At 39.6% G+C, this 16,488-nt stretch overlaps 1 protein-coding gene across 4 annotated transcripts in view; it reads left to right on the top strand.

The window, feature by feature from the left end:
* Positions 1-4,698: 4,698 nt before the first annotated feature.
* The window catches only part of LOC122402217 (vesicular acetylcholine transporter-like), a 93,726-nt gene continuing 81,936 nt past the window's right edge, over positions 4,699-16,488 (top strand). For 2 of the 4 annotated variants that reach the window (XM_043404827.1, XM_043404825.1), the window contains exons 1-2: positions 4,699-4,762; positions 5,549-5,742. Coding sequence is in view for 1 of the 4 variants with exons in the window: in XM_043404828.1 (XP_043260763.1) it covers positions 9,467-11,215 (1,749 nt within the window). In the remaining 3 variants the exon portion in view is untranslated. Of the gene's footprint in view, positions 4,763-4,996; positions 5,107-5,548; positions 5,743-9,324; positions 13,158-16,488 lie in introns of those variants that run through there. The other 2 variants (XM_043404828.1, XM_043404826.1) reach the window with 2 other exon arrangements.

Raw genomic sequence — 16,488 nt, 5'->3', positions numbered from 1 at the left:
TATTATTGTACAATAATTTCAAGTATTTTTTTGTTATTGTTATTACTGATTAATAATACTATTTAAACTTGTATTTTTATTATTTATTATTGTACAATATTTTCAAGTATTTTTTTTGTTATTTTTATTATTGATTAATAATACTGTTGAATATTTAGAACGTAAAATTGAACTCGTATTTTTATATTTTATTGTTGCACAATAGTCACCTGAATTTTTTTTTTTTATAATATTTCGAAGTGGACCTCGTTGTGGCAATCTTTACGAAATTATTAATTAACTCTGGGTAGGCAATATTGATTTCAACTACTCGAGATGTTAAAATAGCTTTGCTCTCCATTCAATTCTCTGCACTCGCGAGCACAGCCAGCCAATAATTCTTCGTTTCAAATTATTCTGGATTTTTAAATTATTTTTCAAACTATTTTAAAAAAATTTCTTAAAAAAACAGAACACGAAAAAGGTGTTTATTATCGTCATCGATATGAGTAAATAATTTACTAATAATTTATTGTTTGATGGTAGAGAAAGAAGATTAATAATTATATTAATAATATTTGGAATGAAAGTTAATTTGGTGACGATAATCACAATTAGAAAAGAAGTTGCCAGTTTGGACAGCTCGAGGGGCAACAGTCGCCTGATTAGGCTTCCCAAAGCGTGAGAGCGTGACCGGATGGTGAGAATGAAGAAACAGATTCCGAAGATCGGAATATTCGGTGCATATTTCTAGATCGGGACGTGGAAACCCACGATCAAACGACTAATAGAATAATAGAGATCTAATATCAGAAGTCTGATATCATAATCGTCGAGAAAGTTAATTAGAAGAAGTAAAATCTCTGGAAATTCTCGTAGGAGGCGTAGAAAATGACTATGGAGCCTATATATACATTCTAAGCTATAGCAATCGAGGAGTTGATCGAGCGCTTGTGAGAAAGCGAATCCCTCTAGCGGCGAGCACAGGAAGCAACACCATAAGAATATTTATTCTTAAGGATCTCTGGAAATTCTCGTAGGAGGCGTAGAAAATGACTATGGAGCCTGTATATACATTCTAAGTTCTGCTTTAGAATGTATATATAGCAACTGAGGAGTTGGTCGAGCGCTTGTGAGAAAGCGAATCCCTCTGGCGGCGAGCATGGAAAGCAACGCCATAAAAATATTTATTCTCAACTAAGTGACTGTCGTATTACAATTACGATATTCTGAATTAGTCACTGATAAATTTTTGGTACTTTAAATCCAAAATTTAGGAGATTTTGAACCAGGATTTTTATGCTCATATTGCTACCCCCATGGAAAATTGATAAAATTCTTGAAATAAGTACTGTATGCAACTGGAAATTTCGGGAAATATATATACAGAATTCTAATACAAAGGAATCTATGATATTTTCAAAATTGAAAAAGACTAAAAAATGCACCCTTAAAGGGGTTTTATTTGATCATATGTAATTCATGCAATTTTTGTTATTTCTACTTGAAAAAAATACTGTGTATGCTTGAAACGTCAGTGAATGTATATACAAAATTGTAATACAAAAGAATCTATGGTTATCATTTCAAAAAATTAAAGAATTGTCAACTGGAATACACACATAAAGGGATCTTATTTGATGATATGTAATTCATGCAATTTTCGTTATTTCTACTTGAAAAAAATACTGTGTATGCTTGAAACATCAGTGAATGTATATACAAAATTGTAATACAAAAGAATCTATGGTTATAGTATCAAAAAATTAAAGAATGGTCAACTGAAATACACACTTAAAAGGATCTTATTTGATGACATGTAACTCATGCAATTTTTGTTATTTTTGCTTGAAAAAAATACTGTATATACTTGAAACCTCAGTGAATGTATATACAAAATTGTAATACAAAAGAATCTATGGTTATAGTATCAAAAAATTAAAGAATGGTCAACTGAAATACACACTTAAAAGGATCTTATTTGATGACATGTAACTCATGCAATTTTTGTTATTTTTGCTTGAAAAAAATACTGTGTATGCTTGAAACGTCAGTGAATGTATATACAAAATTGTAATACAAAAGAATCTATGGTTATCATTTCAAAAAATTAAAGAATTGTCAACTGGAATACACACATAAAGGGATCTTATTTGATGATATGTAATTCATGCAATTTTCGTTATTTCTACTTGAAAAAAATACTGTGTATGCTTGAAACATCAGTGAATGTATATACAAAATTGTAATACAAAAGAATCTATGGTTATAGTATCAAAAAATTAAAGAATGGTCAACTGGAATACACACTTAAAGGGATCCTATTTGATGACATGTAACTCATACAATTTTTGTTATTTTTGCTTGAAAAAAATACTGTGTATGCTTGAAACGTCAGTGAATGTATATACAAAATTGTAATACAAAAGAATCTATGGTTATCATTTCAAAAAATTAAAGAATTGTCAACTGGAATACACACATAAAGGGATCTTATTTGATGATATGTAATTCATGCAATTTTCGTTATTTCTACTTGAAAAAAATACTGTGTATGCTTGAAACATCAGTGAATGTATATACAAAATTGTAATACAAAAGAATCTATGGTTATAGTATCAAAAAATTAAAGAATGGTCAACTGAAATACACACTTAAAAGGATCTTATTTGATGACATGTAACTCATGCAATTTTTGTTATTTTTGCTTGAAAAAAATACTGTGTATGCTTGAAACGTCAGTGAATGTATATACAAAATTGTAATACAAAAGAATCTATGGTTATAACTTTTTTAAATTAAAAAAGACACTTAAATCATGTGTAGACTGGAATTCACTCTTAAAGGAACTTTCTACGATGATAGCTCGTACAATTTTCATTATTTCAACTCGAAAAAAATCCTGTATATGGTCAAAATGTCGACAAATATATGTACAAAATTCCAATACAATGCAATCTACCCTTATGATTGTAAAAAAAATTCCAGAAGACTCCTACAAAAATTATGCAAATTAAAACCATTGTATGACCTGTACTTCCAATAATTTTCATTATTTCAACTCGAAAAAAATCCTGTATACGCTAAAAATGTCGACAAATATATGTACAAAATCTCAATTCAATGCAATCTACCCTTATGATTCTAAAAAAAATTCCAGAAGACTCCTATAAAAATTATGCAGATTAAAATCATTCTGTTACCTGTAAATCCCACAATTTTCATTATTTTAACTCGAAAAAAATCCTGCATATGGTACAAATGTTGATAAATATATGTACAAAATTCCAATACAAAGCAATCTAGCCTTATGATAAAAAAAAAAAATTCCAGAGGACTCCTAAAAATACATTAGATAGGAATTCTTCAATGGCATGTAGCTCATACAATTTCTGTTATTTCAACTCGAAAAAAATCCTGTATATGGTAGAAATGTCAACAAATATATGTACAAAATTCCAATACAATGCAATCTACCCTTATGATTGTAAAAAAAAATTCCAGAAGACTTCTAAAAATTGGTTAGATAGAAATGTTTCAATGGCATGTAGCTCGTACAATTTTCACTATTTCAACTGTAAAAAAATCCTGCATACGCCAAAAATATCGACAAATATATCTACAAAATCCCAACACAGCAATCTACACCGTTACAATTAAAAAAAAAAATCGAAGGAGACCACAAATTGTGTAAACTAGAATTCCCCCTTAAAAGAGCAGTCTTCGATGGCCTCTAACTCCCACAATTTGTCCTATTTCACCCCGAAAAAAATCCTATACATGGCAAAAGTATCCCCAAACATATACTAAAAATTCCAACACAGCAATCTACACGGTTACAATTAAAAAAAAAAATCGAAGGAGACCACAAATTCTGTAGACTAGACTTCACCCTTAAAAGAGCTGCCTTGGATGGCACGTAACTGGTACAATTTGCATTATTTCGACTCGAAAAAAATCCTGTATATGGTCAAAATGTCGACAAACATATCTACAAAATCCCAACACAGCAATCTACACGGTTACAATTCAAAAAAAATCGAAAAAACCCACAAATTCTCTAGCCTGTAAATTCCCCCTTGAAAGACCAGTCTTCGATGGCCTCTAACTCCCACAATTCGTCCAATTCCACCCCGAAAAAAATCCCGTCCATAGCAAACATATCCCCAAAGATATCCCAAAAATCCCCAGCATACAACAATGCACATTTTTCCGTCGCCAAAAAATCTGAAAACCTGCTCCTAAAAATCGCATGTCTAGACAGTCTCTCGTGTCTCCGGCGCACACCCCCTCGTCGAATCTCGCGTAACCGTGGCGGTCGGTTGAAGAACACTGGGTAACGCGTTCGCCACGGTCGAGAACCCCTTTTTCTCGGCGCAGTCAGCAGCCCACAGTCGTACAGGTGAGGCTGATATCGACCTGGCGCCAGAAATACCGCGCAGCATCGACCGTTCGTCGTTTCTACCTGGTGCGCTTCCTCTTCCCCCGGGCTCCTGCCCCTCTGGCCCGCGGGGCGGGAGGGGGTACGGGGGTTGCAGATACTCGGCACGATGGTGGAGGGTTTGGGGGCTGACGCACGGCCTCGGCACCGTGGCCAATCCCCGGATCCTGGTGACCGCGACTGCGCCCTGTCGCGATCTGCTCTTCGCCCGCGGGCGCTCCTCAGGGAAGGGGGTAACGCGCAGCACGGTGGCGGGGAGGACTTCCAGGGCAGACGTTTCAAAGCCACCCCAACGGAGAGACACACCGAGACGCCCCTGCCATCGGGAGCCCTTCGGTCTTGGTAAGCATCTCATTCTTCTTTGCCCGCAATCCTCGATCCCCAAAGATCTCCATGGATCCTCCGCCACTCGCCCCATCCAAACCACCGTGGTCATCTCCCCCAAGTGTCGGTGCCTCACGAAATCCTGTGAAACTCGAATTTTTGGCGATTCTATCGACCGGGGGGATCCGAGAACGTTGCGCAACACCAAATCCGGGGGGTATCCGCTGGGTCTCCTCCTGAGACTGAGCTGTTAGGTGCACGGGCAAATGATACGTGGCCACCGAATAAACGCAACGTGGCGGAGGATGGGGGAATTACCTTGGGAAGGCACGCACATGTGTAATGTCCAGTGTTCTTCAAATGTAAGCTATAGGCTCGTTATAGATAGATGTGGAAACTCTAAATATAGGCTCGCTGGTAACGCGTGCATAAGATAATGGGCAGGTTAAGGGAAATTGTGTCGGTGCCGGGGGGAACGGACAAAATCGTCCGATATAGACCTGAGGGGGGTAGCTAAACACGTTTTGATTGCCCCTCTTCGACTGTTTCGTAATCGACACGAAACTCGAAATCCACCCTTTGATGTATCACTTCCATCCCCTCTCTCACTTGGAGTTATCTTGGTCCACCTAGAGACCTATTTTCAATCATCTCAAAGCTATTTGCAGCCCCCAAAATGACTTTCATCCTACCTCAATCTTGGGTCTACCTCTGCTTCTATCTCCATTTCCTTCGTGAGGCCCTGGAATTTGAGGCTGTTTTCAATGTTTCTGATCTTAAGAAGAGTGGGATTTGTTGTTGCAGACTCGGTTACGGATTCGACTGAAAGGTGGAGGGCCCAGGGACGCAGGAAGCCAAGGAGTCGTCGCACGACTCGAAGGACGAGGCCGGACCGGACGTGGCCACAACCCTGAGCAACTTGTTCTCCGGACTTCCGGCTTTGGCGGGTCCCCAACGCCTCGCCAACTCCCTCAGGCAGAAGTTCGCCAATAACTCCGGTAAGTGTCGCGGGATTTTCTTCGGTTCCACCCTTGGAAACCACGCGTCCGCGCGGAGGCTCGTTAGGATCGTTGACGAAGTTACGGTGTCCCCTGCAACGGCCACCGTAATTAATAAACGAGGGTGCCGACGGGCTGGGGGACCCCCGGGTTCACGAATGATCGTTTCACGCAAATAATTAATCTGTTCTGCCGCGGAAGAGACACGACGATGCGTAGAAAAACGTGTTTAATAGTTGACGTTTGGTGTGGGAGATCTTTGGTGGAACGGTGGGATCTGCTGTTTTTAATTAGGGTGGGTAGAATTTTGGAGTTTGTGGGGGTTTGTGGGGAGACAGGTACATGACTGGCTCAGTGGTTGGTAGCTAGGTAGCTCAAGTGGTTGGTAGGTAGGTAGATCAACTGGTTGGTAGCTTAGCTGGCTCACTCCTTGGTAGCTAGCTAGCTGACTCTTTGGTAGCTTAGCTAGCTCATTCCATGGTAGCTAGCTAGCTCACTCCTTGGTAGCCAGCTAGCTCAACTGGTTGCTAGCTAGGTAGCTCACTGTTAGCTAGCTTAGCTACCTCACTCTTGCCTAGCTAGCTAGCTCAACTGGTTGCTAGCTAGGTAGCTCACTGTTAGCTAGCTTAGCTACCTCACTCTTGCCTAGCTAGCTAGCTCAACTGGTTGCTAGCTAGGTAGCTCACTGTTTGCTAGCTTAACTACCTCACTCTTGCCTAGCTAGCTAGCTTACTGGTTGCTAGCTTAGCTACCTCCCTCTTGCCTAGCTAGCTAGCTCACTGTTAGCTAGCTTAGCTACCTCACTCTTGCCTAGCTAGCTAGCTCACTGTTAGCTAGCTTAGCTACCTCAATCTTGCCTAGCTAGGTAGCTCACTTCTTGCCTAGCTAGCTACCTCACTTCTTCCTAGCTAGCTAGCTCACTTCTTGCTTAGTTAGCTAGCTCAACTGGTTGCTAGCTACGCATGTAACAGTATATTGAGAAAAATTGCCCTACTTCTGTCTTTTAAATTGATCTAATAAAGTGTACTCTACGTATACAGGGTGTTCAGCCACCCCTGGGAAAGAGTTTCAGTGGAAAATTGAGGAGAGGCCAAAATTATGGATTTGTTGATTGAGGCTTCCTTAAAAAGTTATTAACGTTTAAAGTTTCACCTGTAGAATGGCAATCTACGAACTACTAGAGCTTCTCACTCACGAAACTGTATGTTTGTCGATATGTCAGTAAGCAGAGTTTCTCAAATTATGTTAATCACACATTATGTTTTCGGTAAAGAATTTTTTTCTCGGAAGTGGGTAGGATTTCGGGGATATGTCTATTCACCAAGAATGATTGTAATTGACCCCTGCAATTGAACATAATTTTTTTAGAACGATCTGAAACTTTTCATTTTCGGCCAAAAATTTGGGCATCTTCTCGAATTTTTTTCTCGAAAATGCGTAGGATTTCGACAGTATGTCTATTGACCAAAAGTGATTATAATAGACCCCTACAACCTAACATAATTTTTTTAGAATGATTAGAAACTTCTCATTTTCGCCGAAAAATTTAGGAATCTTCTCGAATTTTTTTCTCAAAAATGCGTAGGATTTCGACGATATGTCTATCCACCAAAAACTATTGTAATTGATCCCCCTAGCTAGAAATAATTTTTTTAGAACCATTAGAAACTTTTCATTTTCGCCAAAATATTTAGGCATCTTCTCGAATTTTTTTCTCGAAACTGGTTGGAATTTCGGGGGTACGTCTATTCACCAAATATTATTGTAATTGACCCCGCTAGCTAGAAATAATTTTTTCGGAACGATTTGAAAGTTTTTTTTTTCGTAGAAAAAATTAGGCGCCTACCCCCTGTCGATTTTTTATAGAAATTCGTTTTCGATTTTTAACAAATTTGTTTGAGGCGCTACGGAAATTTTGTTTAATACTTTTTTGTAGGTACCCATGAGCTCTACTTCCTCCCAAAATTTCATTGAAATATATTCACTATTATAGGAATTATGACTGTTTGAAAATTGAACCATTTTTGGGGGTTTTTTTCCAATTTACGGGGTCAAGGAACAGCTTTTCCAAGATTTTTACAATTTCTACATATTCTTCACTAAAATACGCGTCGTTTGCTTTTTTAAACTTCAAAATCCGTCAATTCGTTCAGAAGTTATGCCATTTTAAAGATTCGCATGAAATTTTGAGTCAACATTTCTGGCCATACATTACATTTTCAGTAAAGAATTTTTTTCTCGAAAATGCGAAGGAATTCGACGATATATCTAATCATCAAAAATGATTCTAATTAACCCCTGCAACTAAAAATAATTTTTTTAGAACGATTTGAAATTTTTTAATTTCGTCGAAAAATTTCACAACCTACTCGAATTTTTTTCTCAAAACTGGTTAAGATTTCGAAGATACATCTATTCACCAAAAGTGATTGTAATTAACCCCTGCAACCTAAAATAATTTTTTTAGAACGATTTGAAAATTTTGAAATTTCAGGGAAATCGTTCATTCATGGTCAGACATTCTAGCTTCATTAAAGAATTTTTTTCTCGAAACTGAATAGGATTTCGGGGGTATGACTAATGACCAAAAATGATTGTAATTAACCCCTGCAACTAAAAATAATTTTTCCAGGACGATTGGAAATTTTTTAATTTCATATTCATAATATAGTTCGACTTTCAAGGTCTTTGCTCGGAATGAAACTTCTCTAAAACAGTTTCTACCTTGCAACAACTATTTTTATAACCTTCTGAAACAACTATCACGTATTTTACTATAACAAAACCATGCCCTCCGGATAATTGGACCTCCAGGCTCGCTTTACCCTACCAGAGTCATAAAAAAATAGACAAAACATAGGCGTACCGATCGTGGGGGAGCCTCCACCCGGTGTGTTCGCTTCTAAACCCAAGAAGCAAACCCAGGAATCAACCTGCACCGTCGTGCACACGGAAACTTGTCATCGAACGAGGAGATGTCCGCTGGGAGGTTAGCAAAAGGTCGGGTCGGGGGTGCAAAGGCAATCGGTAAGCGCCGATCAGGCCGGGTCAGGGCTCCCCTCTCTTTCGAGTTTCTCCCAATATCAAAATCAAAATCAAAATCCTCGCCTGGCGGATACCAGGAACACGTTAGCGTACATGGTGTTCGGTAAATGTATTTCAAAAATTTAACGGGGGATCCCAGGGGCCAAAATAAGACGAAAATGAAGAATACCAATTTTCCAAATTCGGCTTCGTTAAAAAGTTATCAACGTTCAAAGTCGCGGCTGTGGAGCGTCCAGCGTGCAGCTGCGCGCGCACGCTAGTGGTTCTCACTTACCGACTTACCGACAGCGCTCTCCGAGCGAGAACCACTGTACCGACCTCCGTCCGCAGACGGAACTTAAAACGTCAATAACTTTTTAACGAAGCCTCGATTTAAAAATTACTATTCTTCATTTTCGTCTTGTTTTGGGCCATAGAATCTCCCGTTAAAGTTTTGACTCGTTATGATCGAGCACCCTGTACGATCGAGGCAGTCGAAAAGCTAAAAAAATAGACACAATAGGAGCTAACCGTGAAAACTCGGTGATTATGTTGTAGGTTATCCCCGGCCTGGCCTGATGCTTGCCGCCCCAATCGCGACGATCTCTTCGTCACGGTCGCTCCCGAGGTCGCACGAAGTGATCGCGTTTAGTTGTCGTTGAGCGTTCGAAGAAGGGGATATACGAATCGAGGCGGAGCCATGTCGACGACGATACCGATACTGAACATCGAGCTAGGGGAGCTGAAGGAGTTCATCTGGATGAAGCTGCAGGAGCCGAAGGCTCAACGAAAGCTCGTCCTGGTGATCGTCTCGATAGCTCTGCTGCTCGACAACATGCTCTACATGGTGATAGTGCCGATCATACCCGATTACCTGAAATACGTGGGCGCGTTTGGCGAGGAGGAGGAGCAAGAAGCAAACACCACAGGTCCACCGGTTCACCACGGCCAGGACTCCGCAACTGGCGTGTTGTTCGCGTCGAAGGCGATCGTGCAGCTGATGGTGAACCCGTTCTCCGGGGCACTGATCGACAGAATCGGCTACGACATACCGATGATGGTAGGGCTGTCGATAATGTTCCTGTCCACCGCGGTGTTCGCCTGCGGCAGGAGTTACGGTGTTCTGTTCTTCGCCAGAAGCCTCCAGGGCGTCGGTTCCGCGTTCGCGGACACCAGTGGCCTGGCCATGATCGCTGATCGCTATACAGAGGAGTCAGAACGCTCGAAGGCGCTGGGTATCGCGTTGGCGTTCATCAGTTTCGGCTGTTTGGTCGCGCCCCCGTTCGGTGGCGCCCTCTACCAGTTCGCGGGCAAGGAGGTGCCTTTCCTGATCCTGGCGTTCATCAGCCTGGCGGACGGTTTCATGCTACTGCTGGTCATGAAGCCGCTGAAGGAGCAGTTGAAGGAGAGTCGGGGGGATCACACGCCCTCGATACCCATTTGGAGACTCCTCATGGACCCGTACATCGCGGTGTGCGCGGGTGCTCTGATGATGTCGAACGTGGCTCTGGCCTTCCTGGAGCCTACCATATCCCTGTGGATGGAGGACCACATCACTCGTGACAACTGGAAGATGGGGATGATCTGGCTACCAGCCTTCTTCCCCCACGTGTTCGGTGTGATGATCACCGTCAAGATGGCCAAGCAGTATCCCCAGCACCAGTGGCTGATGGCTGCTGGTGGCCTGGCTCTGGAGGGCCTCTGCTGCTTCATCATACCCTTCTGCACCTCCTACAAAGTCCTCATGATCCCACTGTGCGGGATCTGCTTCGGTATTGCTCTCATCGACACTGCTCTGCTGCCTACCTTGGGCTACCTGGTGGACGTGAGGTACGTGTCGGTCTACGGGAGCATCTACGCCATAGCTGACATCTCCTACAGCGTGGCATACGCGGTGGGACCCATAATAGCTGGAGGAGTCGTCGAAGCAATTGGTTTTACCGCTCTGAACGTCGGGATAGCCTTCTCCAACCTGCTCTACGCCCCTGTGCTGATGTATCTCAAGCACATTTACGATTTCAAGCCCTTCCAGTGCGAGGCTGACGTCCTCATGCAGGATCCTCCTGATAAGGAGTACCAGACGTACGTCCTCCAGGAGCAGAGGCCACTTTCTGGTGAGATTGGCAATCATCTTAATCAGACTCGCATGGAGACCAATGTGGATCAAGGGTACGACCAGAATTACCAAGGCCAGGGCTACGAGCAGCCTGGATACGCTCAGAACGTGAATGCTCCAGGGTACAACCAGGCTGGAGGCTACGAGCAACCGCCCATGTACGACCAACCGGCTAATTATAGCCAACAAGGCCAGGGTTACGCTCAGCAGAGACCCTACGGCCAGGAACAGCAAGCCAGCGACGCCAACCCGTTCAGAAGACCACCAGCGCCACCTGTCGTCGAGCAGAGACCAGCTGGCGACAGCAACCCATTCAGACAAGGAATGTACTAATGGAGATCATGAGAAACACAGATCAAGTATCACAGAACAGTCTTCGAGACAAGCTTCCAGTTAAGAAAACGCGCGATGGCCGATCTCTGGGCGACCGCAGCGCTCCCTCGAGTCACTCTCGCGCGAACAGTGCGGCCATCTTGTGATCCGAAACTGTCGAACGAGACTTCCAAGAACGATTACTTCGATAAGGGACTCGAAAGCACGCGTTGGTATTGGTTTTTTTCAGTGGGTAGTGTCCGGATACTTCGTAGATATTTTAGACAAAATGGAGGGACTTGAGTGGACGTGTTTCGACCGAGTTTTATGCATGCATCTCGCGAATATTAATTGAACGGGCAGTTTTGGAATTTTGCATATCATTCTTGCGATGTTTAGCGATCGAAATTTGTTTTTCTCGACTTCAATCACGCTTCTCTCGTTGGTAACAATGATAAACCAAGAGAAAATGGACGGTAGATGGGGAGGAACTAGTGCAGACCAGTCTCGAACAGTTTGGGAATTTTATTTTACGCAAAGGAAATCGGGAACTTCAATTTTTTTATGAAATATGTCTTCTATGAATATTGATAACTAGTTTGTGGGTGTTTCGGGGGAAAAATGGCGGGAAATTTGAATCGTGGAACGTAGCCATTTCGTTTGCAACGTCGTAATTGGTAAATTTCGTATAATTTTAAAGTGTATTGTATTTTCGAAATGATGTGACATGCACAAAAGTAGGAACAGGAAGAAATAAACGTCCTTTAGATGTTTATGGAGAAATAAGTATCGGTGTGATGGGTATTCGCACGTTGTGGGTGTGACTTAAAGGGGTATTCTGATGGTGGAAAAACAGGGCCATGTTTGGAATTTTTTAATGGAACAACCATTCAATATTTCAGTTTTAAACTTTGCAGTATTGTTTGTGCGTGTCTTGTTGGGTTACGTGAATTTTTTCAGTGAAAAATACGGCATAGTTTTGGGTTAAAACGAAAGAAATTGGCGAACAACACTGAATTTTTGAAATAATTCTAGTTCGAACCATTTTGGACCATTTCAAACCATTTCAAACCATTCAAAATTTCACTTTAGAACTGTGCACTATTATTTGAATGTAATTTTTTGAAATAGTTTCAGAGAATTTTTGAAGTAATTCTGATTTAAACCATTTCGAACCACTCCAAACTATTCCAAACCACTCCAAACCACTCAAAATTTCACTTAAAAACTGTGCACTATTATATAGATGTAATTCTCTGATATAGTTTCAGAGAATTTTCGAAGTAATCCTAATTCAAACCATTTCAAACCACTCCAAACCACTCCAAACCACTCCAAACCACTTCAAACCACTTCGAACCAAAGTTTTTACTGAATATCCCAAAAACCATGAAGTTTCCAAGCAATATAATTCCACTATTTTCAAGAATCCAAGCACTACATTTAACAAATAAATTTTCCAAACAGTTTCAAGTAAATTTTGAGAAAAAAACAAAGCAAAATTTAACGTTCGAATACCCCTTTTTGGAGAGAATAATCGCGACGAGGGCTTCCCCTAAGCAAGGACCTTCGTTCGCGAGTCGGGCACCAGCAAATTTTTCGTTCTTATCGATTACGTTCGCGTTAGGTATGCTGAACCGAAATATCATATCATTAGTTGTTAAGGCGACAAGAACTCAGCTTCGAAGCTTTCTTGTAGGTAGTTGTATAGACGAGAAGAATAGTCTGCCTCAGAAATGGTGTAACGATATGAACGATATAGTCAAAATGTTACTAAATCCCCTATTGTTAATAAACAAATATCGGGCAATTTTATACAATTTCATATTATATAATTTAAACAAACGCGAAGAGAAAACATTAAATAGAGGATCGTCGATAGATTTTGGGTCGTTATTCGTTATTATATCATTCACGAATAACGAATGAAATCGATTTATTCGCGGTGAACGAATTGAAATCGATTTATTCACGAATAACGAATAAAATAGATTTATTCACGTATAACGAATAAAATAGATTTATTCACGTATAACGAATAAAATAGATTTATTCGCGGTGAACGAATAAGATCGATTTATTCACGAATAACGAATAACGAATGAGATCGATTTATTCATGAATAAAGAATAAAATCGATTTATTCACGAATAACGAATAACGAATGAGATCGATTTATTCACGAATAACGAATAAAATGGATTTATTCGCGACCAACGAATAAAATTGATTTATTCGCGACCAACGAATGAATTGATTTTATTCGTCTTCCGAAATAATTATTCTCGACGATTGAAAGAGTTCTTTTGGTGATTTTTGTTGGATTTCTCGACAAGATGGCGGTAAATTCTTCGACATGGACGGACCACTGTGCATCGTATGCGCGATTAGGCATATCTTTACATCATAGACGACGCAGATTCTGTTTCTTCGTAGTTTGTAAGGGGAATTCTATACGGTAATTTCATTTAAACGAGCTGGCCTCTACGAATAACAAAATGGCGACGCGTAACTTGCCGATGGTTATCCGTAAAAGAAGGTTAAATACTTCGAGGATTAAAAATGATTAAAAAAACGAGATTTTTTGCTTGATGAGTTGTATATATATGTTGCAATTACTATAATCGTGAGACGTAAAATGACAACGGAGGACGGATGCACATTTCGTTGGTTATTTTTCGAAAGTTATATAGGTCATTTGAAGTCGTTTATTTTGTAGAATTTACACGTTCGTTGGAACGTCTCGATTTTTGCAATACGGGGACAAGTATTGCCACTGTACAACGAACATGTTGTTTATTTCCGATATATAGGGTGTCGTTCGAGGGACGAGAGATTTTTATTCACACGGACCGGAAGTAACTGGAGATGTTTAGGTGTTACCAATTTAAAGGCTCCACCCTGTATAATATTATATCCCATTGTGTGTATATAGCATATATAGCGAATATATAAACGATATATTATAAAAAAAAATTCTATACGTACAATTATATATGTATATATAAAGGGTGTTCGCTTGAAAAGTAACGACAGATACCGTTTATTTTTTGATTTATCGATCGAGCTCGAGTTCTAGAGGTCGCTCGAAGGTCAACTTTGTTTACTTTTGAAGGTAAACAACACGTTGACCTTGAGGTGACCTTGAACATTCTGTTTACACTGTTTCAAACGAACGACCTGTATAAAATTCGACGAAGAGATAACTATCGAGCAAGACGTTGCATGTACCTGTATCGCAAATTGTATCACAATTCTATATACATACACCTATATACCCTGTAATCGCGTAAATAAATACTCGTAGCTTCTTTCGTGTATTGTAAATACGTTCAGGAAGAACACTCTCTCCTTTTTCACACGAGGAACCTGCGTACATACAGGGTGTCCCGTTAAAAATCATCCCCCTCGTTATATCATTCGAAAATATTTCGAAAAATTTGATTCTTGATATGGAAGGAGGTGATTTTTTGTGGGACACCGTGTATACTGCCTACATGTAACATAATACCGTCACACGAACGAATTAGAGATGGAACTAACGAATTAAATGTTCGAGTAGACGTTTATAGGTTCCTCGCGATATTTTTCTCCCATTTCGCGCGTCCTCGTTGAAATCTAAGGAGAGAAAAACAACATGGCGGACCTATCGACGGTTTCAAATGGATGCGTTGCGATCGATGCAAGAAAATTGACAAATTATTATGATAAATCACTCGAAACTTGAAATTTTGAATTTTCGAAAATTTTTGCTCGAAATTTAGGTAAATTTTGAACGTTTTCATGTGAAATTTATATTGTTTCTGAATTGAGTCGATCGAGAAAGGAGAAAATGGCGCCAGAATTCCAACCTCTCGACAATTTTTGCCCCCCCCAAAACAAATTTATTAAAATTTCGTAAGCTTCGATGTATAATTTGAAATTGTTTCCGCCTTGAGTCGATCAATTTATTCAAATTTCGAACGTTTTCATGTGAAATTTAAATTGTTTCTGCCTCGAGTCGATCAAGAAAGGAGAAAATGGCGCCAGAATTCCAACCTCTCGACAATTTTTGCCCCCCCAAAACAAATTTATTAAAATTTCGTAAGCTTCGATGTATAATTTGAAATTGTTTCCGCCTTGCGTCGATCAATTTATTCAAATTTCGAACGTTTTCATGTGAAATTTAAATTGTTTCTGCCTCGAGTCGATCAAGAAAGGAGAAAATGGCGCCAGAATTCCAACCTCTCGACAATTTCTGCCCCCCAAAACAAATTTATTAAAATTTCGTAAGCTTCGATGTATAATTTGAAATTGTTTCCGCCTTGAGTCGATCAATTTATTCAAATTTCGAACGTTTTAATGTGAAATTTAAATTGTTTCTGCCTCGAGTCGATCAAAAAACGAGAAAAATGGCGCCAAAATTCTAACCTCGAAAATTTCTGCCCCCCAAAACAAATTTATTAAAAATTTTCCGTGTACATTTCGATGTATAATTTGAAATTCTGTTTCTGCCTTGCGTCGATTCGTTTCGATTTACGGAGGATCGAAAAAAAAAATGAAAAAAAAAAATGAAAAAAAAAAGATAGAAATTTGCAATACACTCGCACTTCCGCCATGCATATACACCACAGCACGTACTAACGAGTATATACTATTACTATACGCGGCGCAAAATGGACGTCGATCGCGAAAGGATGTATGTATATTTAAGGGAAATCAAGTATCGAACTGCGCATGTACTTGAAACCTATAAAACTGTAATGTTGTTGATCCGGTTATTAAACATGTCATTGTTACTGAACTATACTATTCGTTGTGCTCTTTGATGTCGTCGATAACCTTGAAATAACCTTGAAATAACCTTGAAATAATCTTGAAATAATTTTGAAATAACCTTGAAATAACCTTGAAATAATCTTGAAATAATCTTGAAATAACCTTGAAATAATCTTGAAATAATCTTGAAATAATATTGAAATAACCTTGAAGTAACCTTGAAATAAACTTGAAATAGCCTTGAAATAACCTTGAAAAAACCTTGAAATAACCTTGAAATAGCCTTGCAATAATCTTGAAATAACCTTGAAATAACCTCGAAATAACCTTGAAATAACATTGAAATAACCTTGAAATAACCTTGAAACATTCAAACAACCTTGAAATAACCTTGAAACAACCTTGAAATAACCTTGAAATAATCTTGAAATAACCTTGAAATAACCTTGAAATAGCCTTGAAATAACCTTGCAATAATCTTGAAATAACCTTGAAATAACCTTGAAATAACATTGAAATAACCTTGAAATAACCTT

This window comes from Colletes gigas, unplaced genomic scaffold (genome assembly GCF_013123115.1).
Source record: "Colletes gigas isolate AHSC1104 unplaced genomic scaffold, ASM1312311v1 Colletes_gigas_Sc00034, whole genome shotgun sequence".
NCBI classification, from domain to species: Eukaryota; Metazoa; Arthropoda; class Insecta; order Hymenoptera; family Colletidae; genus Colletes; species Colletes gigas.
Note: the sequence above shows the minus strand (reverse complement) of the source record. Positions and strands in the feature narration are given on the sequence as shown.